Source organism: Nycticebus coucang, chromosome 11, assembly GCF_027406575.1.
Source record: "Nycticebus coucang isolate mNycCou1 chromosome 11, mNycCou1.pri, whole genome shotgun sequence".
NCBI classification, from domain to species: domain Eukaryota; kingdom Metazoa; phylum Chordata; class Mammalia; order Primates; family Lorisidae; genus Nycticebus; species Nycticebus coucang.
This window is the reverse complement of record NC_069790.1, coordinates 60,496,760-60,524,312: the sequence shown is the minus strand read 5'-3', so window position 1 is coordinate 60,524,312 and position 27,553 is coordinate 60,496,760. Positions and strand designations below refer to the sequence as shown.

Genomic DNA, 27,553 nt, shown 5'->3' with positions numbered 1-27,553 from the left:
AAGTATAAGCAGAATGATTAGGAGGAATTTTTTTGTACTATGATTTAAACTGATTTAGCTTTCAGAATGTGGGATTTGGGGGCTTTCTGAAATTGAAATTGGCACGTTTTCTAGAGTAATGTGTCGGCATGTTTAGTGATATTAAAGTTTCAGTGGAGAGTTCTGAATTTAATTTCTTTTCTTTTCTTTTTCAGATATGTGTCACAAAGATGTCTACACGGAACTGCCAGGGAATGGACTCAGTGATCAAACCCCTGGACACAATTCCTGAGGATAAAAAAGTCAGAGTTCAGAGGACGCAGAGCACTTTTGACCCATTTGAGAAGCCAGTGAACCAAGTAAAGAGGGTGCATTCTGAGAATAATGCTTGTATTAACTTTAAGACCTCCTCTGCTGGCAAAGAGTCCCCTAAAGTTAGGCGGCACTCCAGCCCCAGCTCGGTAAGTGCAGTCTTGTTTATCACGGCGAAAAGAAGGAGTATCCCTCTTATAATAATAACATGCTGAGCTGGAAGACAGCAAGTGTCTTTATCAGTGTGTTATTATGCATTCTCTCCGAGGGTGGTTTAAGGTTTTAGAAGAGAGAGAGCAAAAAAGCTATATATGGACTCCTTATTCATAAGCACCTAGCAAGCAAATAAATGAAATGATTCAACTTATTTTTGGAAAAATGATGTTTTTAATTGTTTCTCATTAGAGGAACTTAGAATTAAAGATCTTTTTTTTCAGACCTTTGGAGAGGTTATTGAACTTTATGTAGATGGTTTTGAAATATGTACGTTCACAAAAAATTTTATATTAGAATAAATGTCAAAATTTGTTCACTTATATTATTCCTACTTGGAGAGTATTTGGCTAATTTTCCTCCTGTGACTGTTCTCAAATGACAAGTTGAAGTGCTTTTCCGGAACAATGCCCTGTGCCAAATAGGGAATGTTGGAGTAGAACTCTTCAGGGCAAATTCCCCAGGGCCAGAGGAAAGAGAATGTCCAGCAGTTAAGTGTGGAGGGACCTGGACTTTAGATGTAACTAGTGTGTATAAAGGGATGTTTCATAGAGAATTTTCTGTGTTACGTGTCTGTTCCCAAATACATTTTTCCTACTTTTGGCTTAAATTAATATATTTATAATTGTATGAGAATGTAAATACTGTTTATAGTGAAGCCACATAATGTACTATGATGAAATTTCCTTTCTTGTGCAATTTAAAAATTTTCCTTGTTATAATTGCCTCTTCATTCGTCGTGATTACTGTAATTAATATAATTTTAATCACAGATTGAAACCTAGAACTATGTGGCAAAACCATAGAACTCCTCTAAAACAAATCAGAATCAGGTAATCTATCAGTTTTCCTTCCCCTAGTGATTGCCCTTAAAATTCTGCATAGTCCTAAATTAATCTGGATTGCTTCATTTTCAAGTCTATGGTTATAATGCTTTCTTTCAGGATTTTCTTGTGAATTGTATTTTCCTTCTTTTTTTTGAGTGTTAAGTACTTATTCTCTGGGTCACGTATCTTTCTTGTTCTTTGATTATTTCATTGTTTTGTCGAAGCATATTCTCCACTAGTTCCTTAAGAAACGGTGATGAAAGGTTTGCACTTATGACTATGGTTTTGTTCACGATTACTTGATTAATATTCCTTATGGGTATATGATTCCAAAATAATTTTTTCTTCGAATTTCAAAGAACTTGTTTTGTTGTCTTCTCAGTTTCTGTGTTGTTATTGAAAGCCTTAGACTGTTTGCCAATTTATTTTTTATCTTCTTTTTCTTTGTGTAATCTTCTGGGACTTTCTTTTTATTGCCGGCATAGATTTTTTTATTGATATTCAGTGGATCTTTTCAATTTTGAAATTAATTTCAGTTTCAGAAAATATTTTATTATTTAATTTTTCCTTTTAATCCTCTTTAAAAGCATTTTTGTTAGATGGATATTGGCACTACTATATTGATCTTCTAGATCTTCTGATTCCCTTATCTTTCCTCTAGTAGATAAAATCTTTTTTTCTGCTTTATGGGTATTTTTAAGACTTCAATTTCTACCCCATCAATTGCATTTTTAATTTTGCTAACATTTATTTCCACAAGCTCTTTCTTATTCTTTGAATGTTCTTTTAAAAAAATCATCCTGTTCTTTCTTATTGAATAATATATCACTTCATATGTTTCTGAGGATACTCAATGTGGCTTTGGGAAACATTTTTTTTTTCTTTTATATGCTCTCTAAATTATCTCTGAGTTTACTTTGAGTTCCTTGTTTTTGTTTATTTGGTCTCTGCCTTGCCTGTTGAGCATGTTGGTGGTTTTATGTGTCGGAGAGAATGGTTGGCTCTCAATTCATATAATGAGTTAGGTGCTGAAGAGCTGACTGGAAGCCCCCTCTGCCTAGGTGGCTTTGCAGCTGCCGGGCTTCCGCTTAGGGTCTGCTGGTGAAGACCTGGTCATTTCATAGGTGCACTCTCAAATGTCTTTTTTTCTCGATTGGATAGTTCTCCTAAAGCAGATTTACCAATCTGTTTTTTAGGAAAATAAACTAAACTTCCACTATTTTGAAATGATCAGGAAGAACCTGAGGGCCTTTCAGTTCTCTCTGCAGACTTCTTTGTGACTTTTCTCATTCGGTATGTGTCTTCATCCACCTATCCACTTCCAGTGCCCGAGTTCTAGTGGACTTCTCTGATTCAACCTCTTCCGAGAAATAGCCTCTGCTGGGCCTGGGGAGGGAGACGCCCCTGGCTGGAGGAGTTTAGGGGAAAGGACCTAAACTTTTGAACCCACTCCAGCTAGTCATTTGGTTTTTAGCCCCACTGTGAACTTCAGTCTCTAATTTTTGAGTGTTTCTGGGATTCTGATATATGAACCAACTTATTTCTTATTGGGTTATACCTGTGGTCATTTAGGCATCAAACCTTTTTTTTTTTTTTTTAAACCCATCCTAGGCAGTGACCTCTCCTCTACTTATCTCCCATCTTCAAATTTGTATTTGTATTTTGTCTGTAGTGTTCCCCTTATTCATTCTGCTTGCTCTGGTGGCTTGTAACTTTATTATCGTTTTAGTATGAGTTGGTGAGAGGGAGAGGTAAATGTGTGTGTCCAAGCCAGCAAGTTTACCTAGAAACTTTGTGTCTCTTTTATTTTATTGTTAACTTTCTTTAGATCCTTTTTCCTGAGTTTCATATTGGTCTTACCCTTTGCTGGCTCATCTTGGGATGACTTTTTTTTTTAAAATTAAGGCACTTATATTACTTTGTGTGGGAATTGCTATGCTTTCTTCTCATTTTAGGAGTTTTTGGTTCCTTTTAGTGTGTTCTAGCAAATGTCTTTGCTTTTTCCTTATGAAACTGGAAATGGTTTCTTTTCTCTTTTAGCAGAGTGCTATAATATTGTTGTTGTTTTTTTTTTCTCTGAGTTCTTTCTGCCTGCTGTCTTACTGTTCTCTCCCCTGTTGTGATAGGAAGAGGTGTTTTATTACACTTTGTGTTTTGTGGAAAGACTAATTTCCACTGGATTCCCAATTGGGCAGAAAATGGAGGCAGAAACACTTCTTGTGTAACACCATTTTACATCCCCGGCAATAATGAATGGGTTTGATCATTTCATACCCAGGGGGAACATGGGAAAGTATTATCCTTAAAGATGTGTAGAAGATGTAATGATGGCTGATAAACGTCAAAGGAGGGGTCCTTTTACCTACGAGTCACAGGATTAATGTCGTACCTTTATTTTGTTGTTATTTCTTTAAAAGTATTGCTACTCTTGAATGGGCTTCAAGAGTAGAATTGAGAGGGAAGGAGAATGTGATAGAATTATTGCCTTGCAACCACTGTTTTAAAAGCATTGTTTCTTAGAAATGCAGTGGTAGAAACCATTTTAAAACACCACATCTTGCCAGCTACATATATCTACGTGCTGTTCACATACTGGCCATTGTATGTTTTAGGAACCAAGACTGAAATCCAGGGATGAGGAGTACCTTGACCTCACGGGCCATCATGCTAGTCTTATTTGCTGAGTTTTCCCAGATAGTGGCACTTTATCTTACTTTACTTTACTGTATTGTTTTTTATGACAGAGTCTCACTGTGTTGCCCTGGGTAGAGGGCTGTGGTGTCATAGCTCATGGCAACCTCCAACTCCCAGGCTCAAGTGGTTCTCTTATCTCAGCCTCCTGAGTAGCTGGGAATATAGGCGCCCACTACAATGCCTGGCTAGTTTTTAGAGACGGGGTCTTGCTCTTGCTCAGGCTGGTCTCCAAGTCCTGACCTCCAGCAATCCATTTGTCTCGGCTTTCCAGAGTCCTAGGATTATAGGCACAAGCCACCTTGCTCAGCCCAATAGTGGTGCTTTAAAATTCAGGAAAAAAGTAAAGAATGTGATTTATTTAAACTGGTATATTTCAAGGGGGTGTTTGACAGATTTTGTTTATTTGTTTTAGCATTTTTCGAGTGTCTGCTTTTCCCAGGACTAGTCCCTGTAGTGTTTAATACGGTCACTGACACTACGAACCTTCTTTCTCCTTTCCCTGTCACCTCCCCCAGCCTAGCAGCGCTCTGCAATGGCTGCAGTTATTGGGAGGGTAATAGGAGGTTGCCTGACTTGTTGGCCCAACTTAGAAGGGATTTCATTGAGTTGCGCTGTCATAAGCTGAGCTTAAAGAGAACATATTTTCAGAAATTCATATTTAGCTTAAACTCCTTTATATATTCCACAAATAGCTCCATATTTACCTCTTTCCTTCATCATAAAAATTTACATCTCATGATTGGCAAGCTTTATCTGCAGAGAGAGAATGGTATTTACTTGCAAATGAGAGTTCAACTTCAGTTCTCAGAGACTCATTCTTGGGAAGGTCGTCTCATCTGGCATTCCCTCCTCGTGGAGAGTGGAGAATTCCCAGATAGAACTAAGCCCCTTTTTCAGCTTATTTCTATGTGGTGTTTGGTCCGTTTGTCCAACACTTTGATCTGGTTTGTAACCAAGTTGCCTCCCAACTGTGGCTTACTTAGTTTGGCTGTGGTAGAGCTATCAATGTGAGTAATAAAGCTGGTTCTGGAGATCAAAGGAAATAGAAAAATTGCCCAGGCAGGTTTGACTTTTAATTGTGGTTAATGGGGTCGTGTAATTCTGATTAAATCCTTCCTCTCTCACCCTGATACCTACCCATTTTCATAATTATAGTATAATGTAATAGAGCAAGAATTCTTAATTGTTGTTTTTCTATAATTCAGAGAGTCCTCAAAAATCTTAAGACGTTATGTGTGAGGGTAAAAATCCATTTTCAAAAAAGTCAGTATGAAACTATGGGCATTCTTAACAGATACCATATCGTGGTATCATTATCAGGAACATCAAGGTATACTTATGCAGTATTAAAATACAGATCAAAAACCCATCTCTGCCTCCAGGCATGGGGTTTTAGTAGAAGACAGACCTAACCATGATTAGTGTTTCCTCCATTTAGGTGTGACTTCGGAACTCATGGGAATATTCCACCGATATAGTAGTGGTAACAAAAATACATTCTCATTTCTGATCAACTTGGTTTGAATTCTAGTTCTGTTGGTAGGTTATAGGATTTTAGATGAGTTATTTCATATGGCCAGTCGTTAAATTCTTCATGTGCAAATAGGGCTAATAATGGGACCAACCTCATGGTGGTATTATAAAGGATTAAAATCCAGGGCTTTATATACAGCGGTTAGCTCAAACTTGGGCACATAGCAATCACTGGAAATTTAACTAGTTATTCTTTTTTTTTTTTTTTTTTTTTTGTAGAGACAGAGTCTCACTGTACCGCCCTCGGGTAGAGTGCCGTGGCGTCACACGGCTCACAGCAACCTCTAACTCCTGGGCTTCCGCGATTCTCTTGCCTCAGCCTCCCTAGTAGCTGGGACTACAGGCGCCCGCCACAACGCCCGGCTATTTTTTTTTTTTGTTGTTGTTGTTGCAGTTTGACCGGGGCTGGGTTTGAACCCGCCACCCTCGGCATGTGGGGCCGGTGCCCTACTCGCTGAGCCACAGGCGCCGCCCTAACTAGTTATTCTTTTACTGCACAAAGAATGAAGTAGGCCAGAGCAAGGAAGACTTTCTTCATGGCAGGGTGGCAAACACTGTTCAGCTGGAACATTACCTGCACTTTTCATTATCCATGCCAATGTTGCCCTCCACTGGTCCAGACAATTGACGGTTCTCTGTACCTTTATTCTGTTTAAAAAAAAAATGTATTAACGTTATCTCGTTAAATTCCACATCTCCATGCAGTTAGTGTCTTTTAGCAATTGCTGATTAACCCTCTGTATTTCTTAGTCTCTAAAGCGATATCTCAAGCCTGCACTGTAAGTAAGGAAGTGATAAGCAGAGAAGAGTTGTCCCATTAAGCTGTTTCTCATCCATCCACACACCTGACATCAAAGAGCCAAAGATAATGTTCAGGGTTCACTACATCTTAGTTTGATCCAGCATCTTTATTTAAATGTGATCATTTAATAAAGTTGCAAGGAAAAAAAAAAGACAAATGAAAGGCCTGAACTTTAATTATCAGACTAAATAGGATCCTTCCCTCTGATTTATTCTTAGTTTTTGCTTATTTGATAGGAAGGATTTTATTATTGGCTTCTTTAAAGACACAGCATTTGGGTTTCTTATTTATATGCATAGTAATTACAGATCAGACCATTTCTGCATACTTAAAATAGGAGCCTGACTTTGTCAGAATCTAACTCTCAAAGCTTAGATTATCTCATAGACATCCCCTGTTCCATAGGCTTGTTCTTTTGTAGACTAGGACAGTTTTTACAGAGGAATTAACATGTTTGATTCTCTATGGAGCCAACACAATCGATCTGTGAATTATAGTGTATTTCCACAATATCTACAAATCAGCTTCACATGGCAAATAACGTGGTTTTCTGTTGAATATGGCAACATTTTAATTATCTGGCATTGCAATGTTAGTAGAATATACTTTAACCATGACAGCTAATGTAACCAAATCCACTTACTTAGACTACTTGGTACCATTAGCCAGCTTCTTGTACTTGGTAATTCTTGTAAATACAAATTTTTATAATTTTTTTTCCTTGTTTCTCTAATTTCCTCAGTTGAGTTTCTCTAATAGTTAAGTTTAGTATGGTCTATCTTAAAACAATTACATTGACTCTTTTATTCGAAGCAATTTATAAAGAGGGAAATACATCATTTTTAGGAGAATTATTTGTGCCTTTCCAGGAAGTGAAAATATTAGCTTCCCAATCACTTGCCAAGTTTGTGGTAACTTACTTGAAGTATGCATTAGCAGTTCAGGCCTAATAGGAGCAAAGAGTTACTTATTTTTCTTTAACTTCAGTTGGATTCGTTCTTAATGGAGCACATAAGCAAACACACGGACCTCTCATTCTGATTTTAAATAATTTAGAGTGGAACTGTGAACACAATATTTTCCCCATTGAAGATCATTTTATACTAAAGTTTAATATAGGTTTTAGAATTTCTATTTAAAACTTGGGCTCAGAAGGGCGATGGTAAAGTGTGACATTCACAAGCTGTTCCCGGTGATGAAAAATGCATGAGAACATAACCCACACAGGACTAGTCAGGCGACTTTGTACTTTTCCATTAAATTTTACTTTATTCACCTCAATGCATGATTTGTATCTCACAAGGTTTTTAGAGAAAAAAAATAGGTGGTCCTAAATGAAAGTAACGCTTGAAGAGTTCATCATTATAATCTATAGTTTAACTTACATAAAACTAGTTAGATTCCTAGAAAAACATTCATAACCCCACTTCCTTCTTCTCCTTCTCTCTTTCCTTCTATATTAGTTTTTGAAATATCCTTGTCCTTTGTGTGTGTGTATGTATATGTGTGTGTGTGTGTGTGTCTGTGTGTGTGTATAGAGAGAGCCTGAGAGTGTAATGGGCTGAATTATGTTCCTCTAAAATTTGTATGTTGAAGTTCCAAACCCAGTTCCTCAGAATGTAACCATATTAAGATCTTTGAAGAAGAAGAAACTAAGTAAAATGAGGTTGTTGGGGTAGGGCCCTAATCCAGTATTACTGGTACTCTTAAAGAAGAGGAGAGATCCCAAGATTCCGGGAATACACTCAACCAAGGAGAGGCCAGGTGAGAGCACAGAGAGGAGGTTGCCAGCAGAGAGATGGAACCTTAACCTGGGACTTCTAGGTTCCAGAAATGTGAGAAAATAAGTCTGGGTTGTTTGAGCCATCCACTCCACAGAACTTTGTTATGGCATCTCTAGCAAGCCAATACATACATCTAAAACAAACCCTGTTACTTGGTTAGGAGGTTTTCTTAAAACATTGTTCATTATAAAACTTGTGCTCCTGTCCCCTGCCCCTTAAATACTGAGTGCTAAATCAGAGAAGATTAAATACATGGCTTTTGGTTTGAGGAAAAATATATTTAATTGAAACTCAATGTATGATCTTGGGCAAATCAGTCTTTCTGGGACGTTTTCATATTTATATATTTATATTAGAGTAGATGATGCTGAAAATATTATACAGCTCTAGGAGCTCTGATCAAAAACTTTTGCTTTTGTGCTCCATTTCATTACATAATTAGCAATATGTAATCTTGGAGCATGGGAAGAAATTGATCCTTTGGTAACTATAGTGTCCAACTCTATAGAGGATTATTTGACTTTGTAAGTTTTCTTGCAGCTCTTAGTAAATTTTATAGTGGTTCTCCCTACACTTGCCACAGTCATTCTTCCTTGGAGAGCATTCAATCTTCAATCACTGTTGAGACCAGTGGTTCTCAACTTGTGGGTTGTGACCCCTTTGGGGGTCAAACGACCCTTTCACAGGGGTTGCCTAAATACATCCTGCATATAAGATATTTACATTATGATTCATAACAGTAGCAAAATTACAGTTCTGAAGTAGCAACAAAAATAATTTTATGGTTGGGGGTCATCACAACATGGTGAACTGTATTAAAGGGTTGTGGCATTAGGAAGGTTGAGAACCACTGGTTTAGACGAATGCTGGATTAATACTTGAGAATCTCAAGTATTAAAAGAAGTAAATTAATTTACTTCTTTTTTTATTAGCGTTAATGATGAGTAAGAGGAGTTCCACAGTATGCACAGTTTTGTGTTATTAGATGCTATTTACATCTTGGAAGAACTGGTTTTCAGGTTCTGCAAAAGTTATGAAACTTTTTTTTTTTTAACGTGTATAAATTTAAGAAACACTCCTGTAGTTCTGTCACATGGATATATTGCATAATGGTGAAGTCTGAGCTTTTATAAAGTGCAGCCATCACTGAAATAATGTACGTTGTGTGCCTTAAGAATTTCTCATCCCTCTCCTCCTTCCTGCCCTTCCATCGTCTGGATGATGCTGCAAAAGGCATTGTGGCTGAATAATATTCCATTGTGTATATGTATATAGATTAAATATATGTTTATATGTATATACACCACATTTTCTTTATCCAAAAATCCATTAATGGACACTTAGGTTGGTTCTGTATCTTTGCCACTGTAAATAGTGCTAAGATAAATATATGGGTCCAGGCATCTTTTTGATACAATGATTTCTTTTCATTGGATGGAATGGTAGTTCTATTTTTAGTACTTTGAGAAATCTCCATACTGTTTTTCATAGAGATTGTACTACTTTACATTCTCATCAACAGTGTTTAAGTGTTTGCTTTTCACTGCATCTTGGCCAAAATCTTTTTTTTTCCTTATTAATAATAGCTGTTCTTTTTGGTGGAAGATGATATCTCATTGTGCTTTTTATTTGCATTTCTCTGATGATTGGTGATGTCGATAATTTTTTCATGTACTTACTGGCTATTGGTATGTCTTTTTAAAAGAAATGTCTATTCATCCTTTGCCCACTTTTTAATGGGGTTATTTGATTTTTTGTTGTTGTTGTTTGAGTTCCCTGTAAGTTCTAGTTATTAGTCCCCCTGTCATATCTAAGTTTGCAAATATTTTTCTCCATTCTACGGTTGTCTCTTGCCTCTTTTGACTATTTCTTTTTCTGTATAGAAGCTTTTTAATTAGCTAAGCCCCATTTGTCTATTTTGTTTTTGTTGCTTGTACTTTTGAGTTCTTAGTCATGAAATTGTCACCTAGACCAATGTCCAGAAGGGTTTTCCATAGGTTTTCTTCTAGTAGTTTTACACTTTCAAGTCTTACATTTAAGCTTTTAATTCATTGTGAGTTTGATTGTCATATGTGTTATAGGACAGGGGTCCAGATTCATTCTTCTGCATTTAGCTATTCATTTTTCCTGGTACCATTTATTGAAGAGGGTGTCTTTTCCACAGTGCATGTTCTTATTGACTTTGTCAAGTAACAACTGGTTGTAGATATGTGGCTTTATTTCTGGATTCTGAATTGTGTTCCATTGATCTATGTGTCTATTTTTTAATATGCCATGCTGTTTTGTTTACTATAGCTTTGTGGTATAATTTGAGATCAGGTAATGTGATGCCTCTAGCTTTATTCTTTTTGCTTAGTATGGCTTTGGCTAGTTGCTTCTTTTTTGGTTCTATGTGAATTTTAGGATTTTTTTTTCTAATTGTATGGAAAATGACATTGGCATTTTGATGGGGATTTCATTGAATCTTTAGGTTGCTTTGGGCAGTATTGTTATTTTAATCATATTCTTTTGATTTATGAGCACAGGATGCTTCCCCATTTGTGTCATCTATAATTTCTTTTATCAGGATTTTGTAGTTTTCTTACAGAGATATTTCACCTCCTTGGTTAAATATACTTCTGGGTATTTTATTTGTGTGTATTTGTGTGTGTGTGTGGCTTTTGCAAATGGGATTAACTTCTTGATTTGATTCTTAGTTTTTAATCATTACTGATGTATAGAACTGCTGATTTTTATATGTTGATTTTTGTATGAAACTTTAATGAGTTTATTTATCAAATCTTTGGAAGAGTCTTTAGGATTTTCTAGGTATAAGACTGTATTCTTGGCAAGCAGAGATAATTAGACTTTCTCGTTTCCAATTTGGATGGCTTTTATTTCTTTCTCTTGTTGGGTTACTGCAGTGTGGACTTTCAGTACTACTTTGAATAGAAGTGTTGAGAGTGGGCATCCTGGTCTTATTCCAGACCTTGAAGGGATTGCTTTCAACTTTTCTCTGTTCAATGTGGTGCTGGCTGTTAAGTTTGTCAGATATGACCTTTATTATTTTGAGGTATGTTTCTTCTATGTCTAGTATTTTAAAGTTTTTTATCGTTAAGGAATGCTGGATTTTGTCAAATGCTTTTTCTACATTTATTGAGATGATTATTTACTTTTTGTTTTAATTCTGCTTATGTGATGAATCATATTTATTGATTTGTGTATGCTAAACCATTCTTATATCCCAAATAAAACCCACCTGATCATGGTGTATTTTGATGTGTTGCTGATTTGGTTTACTAATATTTTGTTGTGTATTTTTGTGTCTATGTTCATCAGGCTTGTTAGTCTGTAGTTTTTTTTGTATCCTTGTCTGAGTCTGGTATCTGAGCAATATTGGCTTTGTAGAGAAGATATCCTTCTCCTTTGTTTTTTTTGGAATAGTTTTAGGAGGATTGGTACTAGTATCCATAAAGTTCCTGTGCAATTTAAAATAGTTGTCCAGTTGTGTAATTTAAAATAGTTGTCTATTCTAAATTGCACATGAACTTTATGGACACCCTTCTATTTAGTAGAATTTGGTTGTGAAGTCATTTGATCCTGTTTTTTTTTTTTTTTTCTTTTTCTTTTCCTGGAAGACTTCATTTTTTAAATTGATTTAATCTTACTGGTCATTACTGATTTACTGGTCTTTTCAGGATTTCTGTTTTTTCCTAATTCAATCTTGACAGGTTGTATGTTTCCAGGCATTTATCCATTTTCTCTAGGTTTTCTATTCTGAGTTTATGGGTGTTCATAGTAGTCTCTTGTGGTCTTTTGTATTTCTGCTGTATCAGTTATAATGTCTCTTTTTTTTTCTTTTCTGATTATGATTATTTGGATTTTCTGTCTTTTCTTAGTTTTTCTAGGTAGCAGTTTATCAATTTTATTTATCTTTTCAAAGGGCCAATCTTTTCATTTGGTTGAGCTTTTATATTTGTCTCAATTTCATTTAGTCCTGCTCTGATCTTTTATTATTTTCTTCTGATAATTTTGGGTTTAGTTTACTCTAGATTTTCCACTTGAGGTCTGATGTTAGGTTGATTTCTAATTTCTGTTTCTTTGAGATAGGCATTTAATACCCCTTTCAGCACTGTTTTTGATGTATTATAGAGGTTTTTGGGTATTGTTTTTACATTTTCAGTTATTTTATTTATTTTTTTGAGACAGAGTCTCACTTTACTACCCTTGGTAGAGTGCCCTGGTGTTATAGCTAACAGGAACCTCTAACTCTTGGGCTCAAGTGATACTCTTGCATCAGCCTCCCAAGTAGCTGGGACTACAGGCGTCTGCCACAAAGCCCTGTTATTTTTAAAAATGAAGTCTCAGCACCTGTGGCTCAGTGAGTAGGGCGCCAGCCCCATATACCGAGGGTGGCGGGTTCAAACCCAGCCCCAGCTGAACTACAACCAAAAAATAGCTGGGCATTGTGGAGGGCACCTGTAGTCTCAGCTGCTCGGGAGGCTGAGGCAGGAGAATTGCTGAAGCCCAAGAGCTAGAGGTTGCTGTGAGTCCTGTGACATCATGGCACTCTACTGAAGGCGGTAAAGTGAGACTGTCTCTACCAAAAGAAAAAAAAAAAAAGAAGAACAACAAAAAAAGAAGTCTCGCTCTAGCTCAGGCTGGTCTTGAGCCTATGAGCTCAGCAAATTGCAAATACAAGTTGGCTTTATCAGGTATAGAACACAAATGTCTTAACACTGTAATTGGGTAAATTGAGGTGAAGGCTATGTTAATTAGTAAGATGTAAGCACTCCAATTTGTATAAATAATCAACACAATGAATCCCATAATGACAAAAATGTATTCATGATCTATGTACAAATGACTTAATAAAAAAAATAAAAAAAATTTGTCTTAATTTTGTCATTGACAAAAAGATCCTTCAGAAGCATGTTTAATTTTCCCTATGTTTGAATATTTTCAAGAATTTATCTTGATGCTGATTTCTAGTTTTATTCCACTGCAGTCTCAAAAGGTACTTGATATGATTTTGGTTTTTGAAAATTGATTGAGACATGCTTTGTGGCCTACAGTATGGTTTATCTTAGAGAATGCTCCATGTGCTGATGAGAAGAATGCGTGCTCTACTTATGTGGAACTGGGTGGAACATTCCTATTATGTCTATTTGGTCTAATGTCCAGTTTAACTCTAGTGTTTCTTTTGCTTAACTTTCTGTCTTAAAGATCTGTCTGATGCTGTGAATGGGGAGCTGCAGTCTCCCACTACTATTGTACTGTTGTCTATTTCTTGTTTGGGCCTACTAATATTTGTTTTATAAAACTGGGTGGTACAGTGTTAGCTGCCTATATATTTAGGAGGATTATATCCTCATGTTGATTTGATCATGTTGATATAATCAACATGAGGATATAATGGATCATTATAGAATGACTTTCTTTGTCTTCTTTTCAGTGGGTTTTGAATTAGTCGGTTTTATCTGTTGTAAGTATAGCTACTCCTGCTTGCTTTTCATGCCCATTTGTGTGGAATAGCATTAGTTCCTCTGTTTTACCCTCAGTCTGTAAGTGTCCTTATCATTAATGTGAGTTTCTTGTGAGCAGCATATGGTTGGTTTATGCTTTTTTTAATCTGTGCTGTTGACCCATATTTTTTAAATGGACCATTTTATCCATTTATGTTAAAAGTTAATATTAACTTGTGAGGTTTTGTTTCTGTCATTGTTAATTATTATCTAGTAATAGTTGCTGTGTAGATTTTTTTTTTTAATCTCTGTTTATCTTTGCGGGTTGGCAGAGTTATGTTGTGTTATGTTTTGGTTTTTCCTCTTCTTCCCTCGTGTAATTGTTTTATAAGACCTGTGAGTTTTATACTTTGATGTGTTTTTATGGTGGTGAATATTGACCTTTTGTTTCCAAGTATAGAACTCTTTTGAGTATTTTTATGTAGGGCTAGTCTCAGGGTGATGAACTCACCCAGAATTTGCCTGTCTAAGAAAGACTTTTTTTCCCCCCTTCATTTATGAAGCTATTCTGTTAGGATATAAAATTTGTTGTAGGCAGGTTTTTTTTTTTTTTTTTTTCCTACTTGGTAGATGCCTAGTAGTGGGATTTTGGATGAAATGGAAGATCTATTTTGAGATCTTTGAGGATTCTCCATACTTCTTACCAAAGAGTCTGTATTAGTTTACAGTCCCATCAGCAGGGTGTAAGTGTTCCCTTCTCTCCACATCTGCACCAGCATCTGTAGCTTTGGGACTTTGTGATATGGGCTATTCTCGCTGGGGTTATGTGATATCTCAAGGTGGTTTTGATATGCATTTCTCTAATGATTAGGGATAATGAGCATTTTTTTTATGTGTTTGTTAGCCATTTGTCTGTCTTCTTTAGAGAAGGTTTTGTTCATGTCTCTTGACCAGTGATAGATGGTTTTGTTTGCTCTGTTTTTGTTGATTAATTTGAGTTCTCTGTAGATTTTAGTTATCAACCCTTTGTCAGATTTGTAACATGTAAGTATTTTTTCCCAGAAGGTTGTCTATTGCTTTAATTATTGTGTCCTTAACTGTGCAGAAGCTTTTCAGCTTAATTTATTAATTTTTAATTTAATTTCTTAATTTTTGTTGTTGTTGTGATTGCCAATGAAGTCTTCTTCATAAAATTTCCCCCCAGGCCAACATTAGTAAGAGTTTTCCCCATGCTTTCTTCCAGGATTTTTATTGTTTCATGCTGTAGATTTAGATATTTTATCTATTTGATTTGACTTTTGTAAATGGTGAAAGGTGCAGCTCCAGTTTCAGTCTTTTACATATGGTTAGCCAGTTCTCCCAGTACCATTTGTTGAATAGGACTTCTTTTCCCCAGTGTATGCTTTTGTTTGATTTGTCAATGATCAGAGGGCAATAAAGAGATTTTTTTCATCTCTTGGTTTTGTATTCTGTTCCATATGTTTATGTCTCTATTTTTTTGTGCTGATACCATGCTATTTTGATCACTGTGGACTTGTATATAACTTGAAGTCTAGTAGAGTGATGCCTCCGACTTTGTTTTTATTACTAAGAATTGCCTTGGCTATACAGTGTTTTTTCTGCTTTCATATGAAATGAAGAACTGTTTTTTCCAGTTCTTGAAAATATGATGTTGATATTTTAATATCAACATTGAATCTGTAGATTGCTTTGGGTAGTATAGACACCCAAACATCAATAACAATGTTGATTCTTCCTAGCCATGAGCATGGTATGTTCTTCCATTTGTTAATATCTTCTGCTATTTTTTTCCTTAGGGTTTCATAATTCTCTTTGTAGAGGTCCTTCACCTTCTTTGTTAGGTATATTCCTAAGTATTTGGTTTTCTTTGAAATTATTTTGAAGGGTATTGTGTCCTTGATTTGCTTTTAAACTTGATTATTATTGGTGTATACAAAGGCTACTGATTTGTGGATACTGATTTTATACCCTGAGACATTGCTGTATTTCTTGATCACTTCCAGGAGTCTTATAGTTGAATCTCTGGGTTTTTCTAAGTATAAGATTATATCATCAGAAAAGATTGAGAGCTTGACCTCTTCTGCCCCAATTGTTCACATTGACTTTATTTACTTTTAAATTTATTTCAAATTATTATAAAGGTATAAATTTTTAGATTACATTTTTCTCATGTCCAGGGTATACGTCCAGTTATAAAAGAGCCCCCTTACCCAGGGGGCATGTTATATACCCTCACAATGTGCACATACCCTCCTCCTTCTGACAGTTGTCCTCCCTCCTCCCTCCTTCCCTCTTGCAGCTTCCCCTGCCCCTATACTAGACTATATTTGTGTTTTATTGTTCATAGGAGCATGTAATTGTTTATATATTGGTTTCACATTAGTATTGAGTACATTGGATGTTTATTTTTCCATTCTTGTGATACTTTACCAGAAGAACGTGTTTCAGCTCCATCCAGGTAAATGTAAAATGTCCATCTTTTTTGATGGCTGAATAGTATTCCATGGTATACATATACCACAGTTTGTTGATCCATTTATGGGTTGATGGGCATTTGGGTTGCTTCCATGACTTGGCAGTTATAAATTGAGCTGCAATAAACATTCTGGTGGAAATGTCTTTGTGGTAAAATGATTTTAGTTCTTTTGAGTAGTTAACCTACTAATGAAATTGCAGGATCAAATGTAAGGTATACTTTTAGCTCTTTAAAGATTCTCCATATTTCTTTCCAAAAAGGCTGTATTAGTTTGCAATCTCACCAGCAGTGTAAAAGTGTTCCCTTCTCTTCACATCCACACCAGCATCTGCAGTTTTGGGACTTTGTGATATCGGCTGTTCTTACTGGAGTTAGGTGATATCTCCAAGTGATTTTGATTTGCATGTCTCTGATGATTAAAAAAGGAGTTTTTTTTTCATGTGTTTGTTGGCCATTTGTCTGTCATCTTTGGAGAAGTTTCTATTCAAGTCTCTTGCCTACTTTTAGAGAGGATTATTTGCTCTTTTCTTATGGTTTAATTTGATGTCTCTATAGATTCAGGCCTTTGTTAGATTCATAACATGCAAAAATATTCTCCCTTTCTGAGGATTGTTTGCTGTGTTTGTGGTACCCTTAGCTGTAAAAAAGCTTTTAACCTTGATCAAATCCCTGTCTTAAGGAAGAGTTATTTTGTGGCAGCTAAACCTTAAGGATTGTTTTATATATACCTAAGAGTTCCATTTTATTCGTATTAATTATTGAAATCTGAATGATACATCTTTCATTATTTGTTTGCAGCATCACTAAAAGGTATTGAAGTAATACCTTTATATGATTGAATATTACATAATTATGATTTAAAACAGGAGTAGATGGTAATTATTTTCACCATTATCGACTATATCAGCTATATTACCTCTGTCCCATCCAAAATATCACAGTGACTGAAAACATATTTTACAAAAATAATAAATCAGAACCAGAAATGGAAAACAAAACTGAGTGTCAATATATAACAAAAATGTTGAGGATTCCTGAAAGATGTATCAGGTATATCGTGTTGCGACTGTTAACTTGTTGTGGCCGGAAAGCCGTAAGACAATAAGCCAATGAGAGCATGACTGTTTTCTAGTAAAATTTCATGGATTAAAGTTTGATTTTTATGTTATTTTCACATATTATAGAATTTTATTCTTCTTTAGATCCCCCCCACCCTTAAAAAAAAGGAAAAACCATTCCAAGCTCTTGAGATTTACAAAAACCAGGTGGTGGGCTGGACTTAACCCGTGGGTCACGGTTTATCAGCTCTTAATTTAGAAGATTATATAATATCATGGAAGTGTTCATAATATATTAAGCAAGTACAAAAAAAAAGTAGGTTACAAAACAGGGTGTATTGTATAATCCCATTTATGCAAAAAAGCAATTACCAGCCTATAGGTAGTGCTGAAAGAAAGAGATGTCAAAATCCTAAGAGTGGTTCTCTAGTTAGATTATGGGTAGATTTATTTCTACATTGTGTTTATTTGTATTTTTTGAGATTTGTACCCTGTGTATTATGTTGTTTTTAAAAATAAGTATATCAGGAAAAATTGTTTGAAAGATTACAAAGAATCTGTACATTCTCAGCAAAATCAGGATATTTATTGTTAATTACTTTGATACAATATGTTTTGTTTACCCTCTGCTCCACTTTTAGCCAACAAGTCCGAAATTTGGAAAAGCTGACTCATATGAAAAACTGGAAAAGTTAGGGGAAGGATCTTATGCTACAGTATACAAAGGGAAAAGCAAGTAAGTTCATTGTTTTTCAAATATTTCATGTGTAAAATGCATCTGCTCTCTTCATCCTAAATAGCAATGTGTGTGAATAATTCTCATTTCATGTACAATAGATTCTACTCCCCCAACCTGAGTTTTTTGTTTGTTTGTTTTTATAAGTATAAAAGCCAATGGAATTGGTTTTCCCTGCTCATAGACAGTTCTTTAGACTTGTCCAATTTAACTTTTCTGTTTGACGCTTCTGCCCAACTTTGCTTTCTCTTTTTTTTGTGTAATTAGAACCCTTGAATGAAAATGCATTTAATTTCTCATTGAGTTTAATGTTACCTTAAGAATAAAAGTATTAATTTGGCAAAGGCAAATGTATTGGCCCTTACTGACATCTTTTCAAATTGAGGTTTTACTTTATCTTTCAGAAGTCACTTAGTTAAAAAAAAAAAAAATTGCCAACCTTTCCTTGTCTTTCTCTTTCTTCCCACCTATCCACTTTGACATAATACTGTGTAGGGGAAACTAAGACTCATAGTTTCCATATGAGTCTTTACCATAAGACTCACTCCCTGTTTGAGAGACCTGGAGAGTCATGAGAATGGCATGTGAGTTGTGTATGTGTAGGAGATCAGAAAACTGGCCTCTAAGGGAGAACGTCTATGTGAGGTGTGGCAATACCAGGCCTAATGAGTATGGTAAAGATTATCTACATTCCACAGGTCTCTTGAGGCTAGAGGCAGAGGTCTTGCTTAAGGGCTGAGATTTTGCAAAAGCAAATTGGAGACATTCTGTCTGACACTTTCCAAATTTCCCCTTTTTAGTGCTGATGTCTGATAAGGAACTTCAAACTACTTTTCCTTCTTGGTGATAATAAATACAGACCAGGAGGAGAAGAAAGAGGGAAGGAGGGAGGGGGGTGGGGCCTTGGCGTGTGTCACACTTTATGGGGTCAAGACATGATTGCAAGAGGGACTTTACCTAACAATTGCAATCAGTGTAACCTGGCTTATTGTACCCTCAATGAATCCCCAACAATAAAAAAAATAAAATAAAATAAAATAAAAAGAAAAAAAAAGAAAATATAAGGAGTTATAAATGTAAACTACTTGTGAAAAATGCAAGCAATTTTACTGTCGCTTGTCAGGCAATACTGTTTTATGTATTTGTCAGCTTCTTAAGATTATTGGAATGCCTAATGATTAAAATTAGGACTTATAGCTTAAAATAAACTTAACTGTAATTACAAAAAAAAAAAATACAGACCAGGAGGGCTTCTCCCAGAGTTCCTCCATCCTTGACACAGACTTTGTGTCAAGCTTATTCATTTCTCTCTCACCAAGACCCCCTCATCGAGTGACCCAAAACCCCTTCAGTGCTGCATATATTTACACATAGAAAAACAATCCTTTCTTCCTTAGTTCTCTTTCCCTCCGTTGTTATCCTGGGGTCAGGGCATAGACTGGATTCTTTAAAAACTTGTCCCTGTATGTTTCTGATTGTCCTCCTCCCTCTTTCTTACTGATTAAGGTTAGACAGGTACTTTCTTCAGTGATTGTTACTTACAGCTTGTAGGTAACTTGATGCTGTGTCTGAAATAGCCACAGAAGAAAAAAAAACCTTAATTTACCTTAATAACTTTATCAAATGATGTTGAAAATAATTCTCTAAACATTCTTATCTATTTTTTAAATCATGACCTAGGTTATTAAATAAAAAGATGTAGAAGAGAAAATTCTCTGAGGGATCATCCCAAATATATAATTAGAAGTTTTGATCATGTGCTAGTTTAGGTAACTTTGGCTTTTCTGCTGTGTAGTCTTATACTTTTGTTCATGGTTGTTAAGTTAAAAAGTTGAAGAAATATTCTTTATAAAGAAGGATAGGGAAGTAAGGAAATGGAAAAGTGCTAAGTCAAAAGTAGTAATATTGGTTGTGTGAGGTGGCTCATGCCTACAATCTCAGCACTTTGGGAAGCTGAAGCTAGAGAATCACTTGAGTCCAGGAGTTGGAGACCAGCCTGGGCAAGAATGCAAGACTTTATTTCTCCAGAAAATAAGAAAATTTAGCAATCCTGTCTCTAAAAACAACTAGTATTTATTTTAGTATATTAATAGTAGTATTCATTAGAGAATTGTAAAAAAATTACAATGAAGGTGTGTGTGTGTGTGTTTTTGTTTGAGTGAAAAAATCAACATGATGAGAAACAGAAAAAACAAAACTCCAAGGGTTGGTTTAATGGCAGTCTCGTGGGTTGAGAATTTTGGAATGTCAGGGTAATAGGTTGTATCCCATGTTTTTATTTTCTTTTACAAAGAAAAACAGTAGTACTCTACTGTATAAAATATACATGTATATTTAATGTTAATAACATGGCAGCTACCCCTTCCTGAGTAATTATTTTGCATAAAGTGCAGTGCATCCTTTGTCTCAGTAACTCCTCACCTGCCACGTAGGATAGGTTCTATCACTGTCATCTCCACTTGACCAGTCAGCAGTCTCAGTGCTTAGAGAGGTCTGGCCACTTGCCCATGTCCACACGGGTGGTAAATGGCAAAGCTTATTTTAGCTCATGTCTATCTGGTAGCTTGGAGCCATTCTTTTTCTAACCATTCTACCTTTACTGTTTCCATAGTATAAGGCTTTGGAAAGATTTGGTCCTTGAAGAATATTCCAGATGGTTCTCACATATGCTCTGACTACTTTTAATTGCAACTCAAACGGAAGCAAACATACTATTTCTTTATAAAGAAACAAACTAGCACTTGGAAGTGCCTACCCATAAAAGATGTGCTTATCTGATCTCCAAATGTAAGTTAATATCAACATTAAGTGTTTAACTTCAAGATTTGGGCCAAAACCTTGGAGATAGCTGAAAAAGTTTCTATTTATTTTTTCTGAATAAAGTAAAGACTTCAACATTATCTATAATCTTCGAGAAGGATGGTTCTGGACAGTTGGTAGTTCACTCCAGCAGGTCTACATTTATCTTGTTAGAATTTATTTTCTTTTTTTTTAATTTTTACATTTTTTTTCTTGTTCGGGATTCATTGGGGGTACAAGAAACCAGGGTACCCTGACTGTATTTGTTAGGTAAAGTCCCTCTTATAATTGTGTCTTGCCCCAAAAATGTGTGTCACATACTGAGTCTCCACCCTGTCCCTCCTTCCCTCTCTCTGTTCTTCCTTTCCCCCATCCCTCCCTCCATTTTTCTCTCTTTCTGCTCTCCCCTTCCCACAACCCCCCCATCATGTACTAGGTCATTAATTGTCCTCATATCAAAATTAAGTACATAGGATTCATGCCATTCTTGTGATGCTTTACTAAGAATAATGTGTTCCACTTCCATTCAAGTTAATACAAAGGATGTAAAGTCTCCATTTTTTTTTTAATGGCTGAATAATATTCCTTGGTATACATATACCACAGCTTGTTAATCCTTTCCTGGGTTAGAGGGCATTTAGGCTGTTTACACATTATGGCAATTGTAAATTGAGCTATGATAAACAGTGTAGTGCAAGTGTCCTTATGATAAAAGGATTTTTTTCCTTCTGGGTAGATGCCCAGTAATGGGATTGCAGGATCAAATGGGAGGTCTAGCTTGAGTTCTTTGAGGGTTCTCCATACTTCCTTCCAAAAAGGTTGTATTAGTTTGCAGTCCCACCAGCAGTGTAAAAGTGTTCCCTTCTCTCCACATCCATGCCAGCATCTGCAGTTTTGAGACTTTGTGGTGTGGGCCACTCTCACTTGGGTTAGATGATATCTCAGGGTGGTTTTGATTTGCATTTCTCTAATAATTAGGGACGCTGAGCATTTTTTCGTATGTTTGTTAGCCATTTGGCTGCCTTCTTTAGAGAAGGATCCATTCATCTCTCTTGCCCAGAGATCTAAAGGATTGCTGTCTCTTTTTATGTTTATTAATTTGAATTGTCTGTAGATCCTAGTTATCAATCTTTGATTCAAAATATGCAAATATCCTTTCCCATTGTGTAGGTTGTCTATTTGCTTTGGTTGTTGTCTCCTTAGCTGTACAGAAGCTTTTCAGTTTAATTAAGTCCTGTTTGTTTATTTTTGTTGTTGTTGCAATTGCCATTGAAGTCTTCATAAAGTCTTTCCCTAGGCCGATATCTTCCAGTGTTTTTCCTATGCTTTCTTTGAGGATTTTTATCATTTCATGCCTTAAATTTAGGTGTTTTATCCATCTTGAATCAATTTTTGTGAGTGGAGAAAGGTGTGGGTCTAGTTTCAGTCTTTTCCAGTTCTCCCAGCACTATTTATTGATTAGGGATTCTTTCCCCCAAGGTATGTTCTTGTTTGGTTTATCAAAGATTAGGTGGTAGTAAGATGTTAGTTTCATTTCCTGGTTTTCTATTCAATTTCAAATGTCTGTCTCCATTTTTGTGCCAGTACCATGCTGTCTTGACCACTATGGCCTTGTAGTACAGCCTAAAGTCTGGTATGTTGATGCCCCCCGGCTTTGTTTTTATTACTAAGAACTGCCTTAGCTGTATAGGTTTTTTTCTGGTTCCATACAAAACAATGAATTATTTTTTCCAAATCTTGAAAGTATGATGTTGGTATTTTAATAGGGATGGCATCGAATCTATAGATTGCTTGGGGAATAATAGACATTTTAACAATGTTGATTCTTTCCATCCATGAGCGTGGTATGTTCTTCCATTTGTTAAAGTCCTCTGCTATTTCTTTTCTTAGGGTTTCATAATTTTCTTTATAGAGGTTCTTTACTTCTTTTGTTCGGTATATTCCTAGGAATTTCATTTTCTTTGAAGCTAAGGTGAAGGGAGTTGTGTCCTTAATTAGCCTCTCATCCTCGCTGTTATTGGTGTATACAAAGGTTACTGACATTGTGGACATTGATTGTATATCCTGAGACATTACTATATTTTTTGATGACTTCCAGGAGTCTTGTGGTTGAATCTTTGGGGTTCTCTAAGTATAAGATCATATCATCAGCAAAGAGGGAGAATTTGACCTCCTCTGCTCCCATTTGGATTCCCTTTATTTCCTTGTCTTGCCTAATTGTATTGGCTAGAACTTCCAGCTCTATGTTGAATAGTAAAGGTGACAGAGGACAACCTTGTCTGGTTCCAGTTCTAAGTGGAAAAGCTTTCAATTCTACTCCATTCAGTAAAATATTAGCTGTGGGTTTGTCATAGATAGCTTCGATCAATTTCAGAAATGTGCCACCTGTGCCTATACTTTTCAGTGTTCTCATTAGAAAAGGATGCTGGATTTTATCGAATGCTTTTTCTGCATCTATTGAGAGGATCATATGGTCTTTGTTTCTGCATCTATTGAGAGGATCATATGGTCTTTGTTTTTGCTTCTGTTGATATGGTGAATAATGTTTATGGACTTGCTGGTGATAAACCAGCCTTGCATCCCTGGGATGAAACCTACTTGATCATAATGTATGACTTTTTGATGATAGGCTGTAATCTATTGGCTAGGATTTTGTCAAGAATTTTTCCATCTATATTCATTAGTGAAATTGGTCTGAAATTCTCCTTTTTAGTTGGGTCTTTTCTTAGTTTTGGTATCAGGTGACGTTTGCTTTCTAGAATGTTTTGGAATTTTTTGGAATAATTTCTGCAGTATGGGAATGAGCTTTTCTTAGAAGATTTGATAGAATTCTGGTGTGAAGCCATCAGACTAGGGGATTTCTTTCTTTTTTTTTTTTTTTTTTGAGATAGAGTCTTGCTATGTCCCCCTTGGTAGAGTGCCATTGTGTTATAGCTCACAGCAACCTCAAACTCTTGGGCTTACATGTTTCTCTTGCTTCAGCCTCCCAAGTAGCTGGGAGTACATGCACCCCCCACAATGCCCACCTTTTTTTTGTTGTTGTAGTCGTCATTGTTGTTTGGCAGGTCTAGGCTGGGTTCAAATTCAAACCTGTCAGCCTTGGGGTATGTGGCCAGCATCCTAACCTCTGAGCATGGGCGCAGGGATTTTTTATTGTTTCTTTCATCTCAGTACTTGAAATTGGTCTGTTCAGGAGATCTGTTTCTTCCTGGATAAGTCTAGGGAGGGGGTTCAATTCCAAATATTGATCCATTTTCTTCACATTGTCAAATTTCTGGACATAAAGTTTCTTATAGTATTCAGAGATAATCTCCTGTATCTCTGTGGCATCTATTGTTATTTCTTTTTTATTATTTCTGATTGAGTTTACTAGAGATTTTTCTTTTCTATTTCTAGTTAGTCTGGCCAAAGATTTATCTATTTTATTTATTTTTTCAAAACACCAACTCCTTTCATTAATTTTCTGAAGGATTCTTTTGTTTTCAATTTCATTGATCTCTGATTTAATTTTGGATTTTTCTTTTCTTCTGCTGGTTTAGGTTTAGATTATTCTTCTTTTTCCATTTTCATGAAATGCCTTGTGAGTCGTTGATGTGCTCTCTTTTTGTTTTTTGTATGTGGGCATCTAAAGTGATAAATTATCCTCTTAGGATTGCTTTTGCTGTATCCGACAGATTTTGGTAGCTTGTGTCTTCATTGTTGTTATGCTCAAGGAAGCTAATGATTTCCTCTGTTATTTCTTCCTGCACCCAACTGTCGTTCAGCATAAGGTTGTTTAATTTCCATCCCTTTGTGTGGGGTTAGATTTTGAGTTCTACCTTTAGTGCCTTGTGGTCTGAGAAGATACAAAGTAAAATTTCAATTCTTTTGATTCTTGTTAGCATTTCTTAAGCATTTTCAAGCCTGTTGGTCATATGTAGTGTTTAATTTCCTTCAGATGGAGATGAAAGCCCTCATTGCCTGCTCACCTGTTTTAAGAGATGACAGGCTGGTTCGGTTTGCCTACATTAAGGAGACAATGTTAGGCTGAAGAATAGCAGCTACATGTCATATAGCAGGACTTAGAGCTGAATTTGTCTGGCGTGTCCCTAAAGTCTTTCATAATTTAGAGTCAGATGAGCGTTGGGGTCCCTGTCTCAGTATTCCTCACCACTTTCCTGTGGATGTCTGCATCCCTGCTGCCCCATCTCTGCACATTATCTCAGGAATCTTCCCCCAGAGCATTATTTTCCAGAAAAGCTGCCTGGCATTTATAGAGATCCCTGTGATTGTCAGTTTGTGAGCATTTTACATAGACATGTTGATTTGCAGGTGTCAAGTTTAAATTTCATCATAAACCTCATTCTGTTACTTTGCTAGGGCTGCCGTAACGAAGTACCACAATCTGCATTACTTAAATAGAAATATATTGTCTCACAGTTCTGAAGACTAGAAATCTGAGATCAGTGTGTAGACAGGATGGGTTCCTTCCGAGGGATGTGGGGGAGAATCTGTTCCTTGCCTCCCTCCTAGCTTCTGATGGTGTGCTGTCGATTGTGGGCTTCCTGGCTTGAAGATGTGGCACCCCAGTCTCTGCCTCCATCTTCACAAGGCATTCTCCCAGTGTTTTGTGTCTGTCTCTGTGTCCAAGTTGCCTCTTTTAGTAGGACACCAGCCATGTTGGATTAGGGCCTACCTTATGACTTCGTTTTAACTTGATCAGCTCTGTAAAGATGCTATTTCCAAATAGTCCCATTCTGAGATACTAAGGTTAAAACTTCAGCATATCTTTTAGGTGAACAAAAAAGATCCATAACACTTTTTTTTTTGCATATTGAGCTAGCTAAATCATTTTCTTAATTTTGTAATCATTCCATTTTAATAATTTAAATAGCAATTCATTAATTTTAATAATTTAACATTAATTTTAATGATGAGATTTAACAATTTTTTAAATTTTAATAAATTTAATTTGATGAATAATAAGTTTAATAATTTATTCCTATTGAGTTTTACTTCCATATGTGCACATTAAGTGTTATCAACTAATTCTAATTTAGTATTGAGTACAGGTGATGTTTGTTTTTCCATTCTTGTTATGTTTCAGTTAGAGGAATTGTCTATAGTTTCATCCAGGTTGTTAGAAAAAAATACTAGATTGCCTTTTTTATTTTTTTTTATTTTTTTTTGTAGAGACAGAGTCTCACTGTACTGCCCTCGGGTAGAGGGCCGTGGCGTCACACGGCTCACAGCAACCTCTAACTCTTGGGCTTACGCGATTCTCTTGCCTCAGCCTCCCGAGTAGCTGGGACTACAGGCGCGCGCCACAACGCCCGGCTATTTTTCTGTTGCAGTTTGGCCGGGGCTGGGTCCGAACCCGCCACCCTCGGCATATGGGGCCGGCGCCCTACTCACTGAGCCACAGGCGCCGCCCTAGATTGCCTTTTTTTAATGTCTGAGTGGTACTCCATGGTATGCATATACTGCATTTTATTAATCCACTCATGTATTGGTAGGCATTTGGATTGTTTCCACATCTTTGCAGTTGTGAATTCTATTTTTAATTCTCTAAGGTATGTTCATACTACTTTCCATAGAGGTTGCATTAATTTGTACTCCCATTGGCAATGTATACGTGCTTTTTTCTTTCTGAATCCATACCAACACTTGCCTTGGGAGTTTTTGATAAGAGCCATTCTTACTGGAGGTAGGTGGTATGTCGTTATGATTTCGATGCGCATTTTCCTAATGATTAGAGATGTTGAGCATTTTTTCATGTATTTATAGGCCATTAGACTATCTTCATTTGAGAAGTTTCTGTTCATGTCTTTTGCCCACTTTTTAATAGGGTTGTTTGATTTTTTTTTTTCTAGCTTATTTGCTTGAGTTCCTTGTAGATTCTGTTATCAGCCCTTTATTGGATGTGTAGAGCATGCAGATATTTCTCCCATTCTTTGGGTTTTCTCTTTACTTTATTGATTGACTGTGCAAAAACTTTTTAATTTGATCAGGTCCCATTAGTTTATGTTTGATGGTGCTATGATTGCTTTTGGGTTCCTCTTCATAAATTATTTCCCTAGTCCAATATCTATGAGTTTTGCCAACATTTCTTTACTAGAATTTTTATAGTTTTCTGCCTTAGGTTTAAGTCCATTGTCCATTGTGAATTAGAATTTTTGTGAATGGTGAGAGGTGCAGATCCTTTTTTAGTTTTTTACATGTGGCTGTCAGTTTTCCCAGTACCATTTATTGGATAGGGATTCTTTTCCCCAGTGTATGATGTTTTTATCTGCTTTATCAAAAATCAGATAAGAATATGAGGATAGTTTCTCTGGGTTCTCTGTTCTTATCCGTAGGTCTGTGTCTGTTTTTGTGCCAGTACCATGTTGTTTTGGTTACTATAGCTTTGTAGTATAGTTTAAAGTCTGGTAAGGTGGTACCTCTCACTTTGCTCCTTTTACATAAGGTTGCATTGGCTATTCGGGATCTTTTCTTGTTTCGTACACAGTGTAGAATTATTTTTTCTAGACCTGAGAAAAATGGCATTGATATTTTAATGGGGATTGCATTGTATCTGTAGATCATTTTGGATAGTATAGCCCTTTTTACAGTGTTGATTCTGCTGATCCAAGAGGGGGATATATTTTTTCATCCATTAACTCCTCTGCAATTTCTTTCCTCAGTTTTCCCTATAGAGGTCTTTTACTTCCTTAGTTAAATATATTCCTAGGTATTTTATTTTCTTTATTGCTACTGAGAAAAGTATTGCATCTTTGATTTGATTCTCAGTTGACTGTTGTTGGTGTTATATGAAAGTTACTGATTTTTGTACATTGATTTTGTAACCTGAGACTTTGTTGAATTTATCAGTTCTCTTGGTTGAATTTTTGGGGTGT

The 27,553-nt window shown here is 36.0% G+C and overlaps 1 protein-coding gene across 1 annotated transcript in view; it reads left to right on the top strand.

The window, feature by feature from the left end:
• Positions 1–27,553, top strand: part of CDK14 (cyclin dependent kinase 14) — a 535,950-nt gene that overhangs the window by 20,204 nt on the left and 488,193 nt on the right. Inside the window, exon 2 of the mRNA XM_053553550.1 lies at positions 195–440. Coding sequence (XP_053409525.1) covers positions 364–440 — 77 coding nt within the window. The 5' untranslated portion in view covers positions 195–363. The remainder of the gene's footprint in view (positions 1–194; positions 441–27,553) is intronic.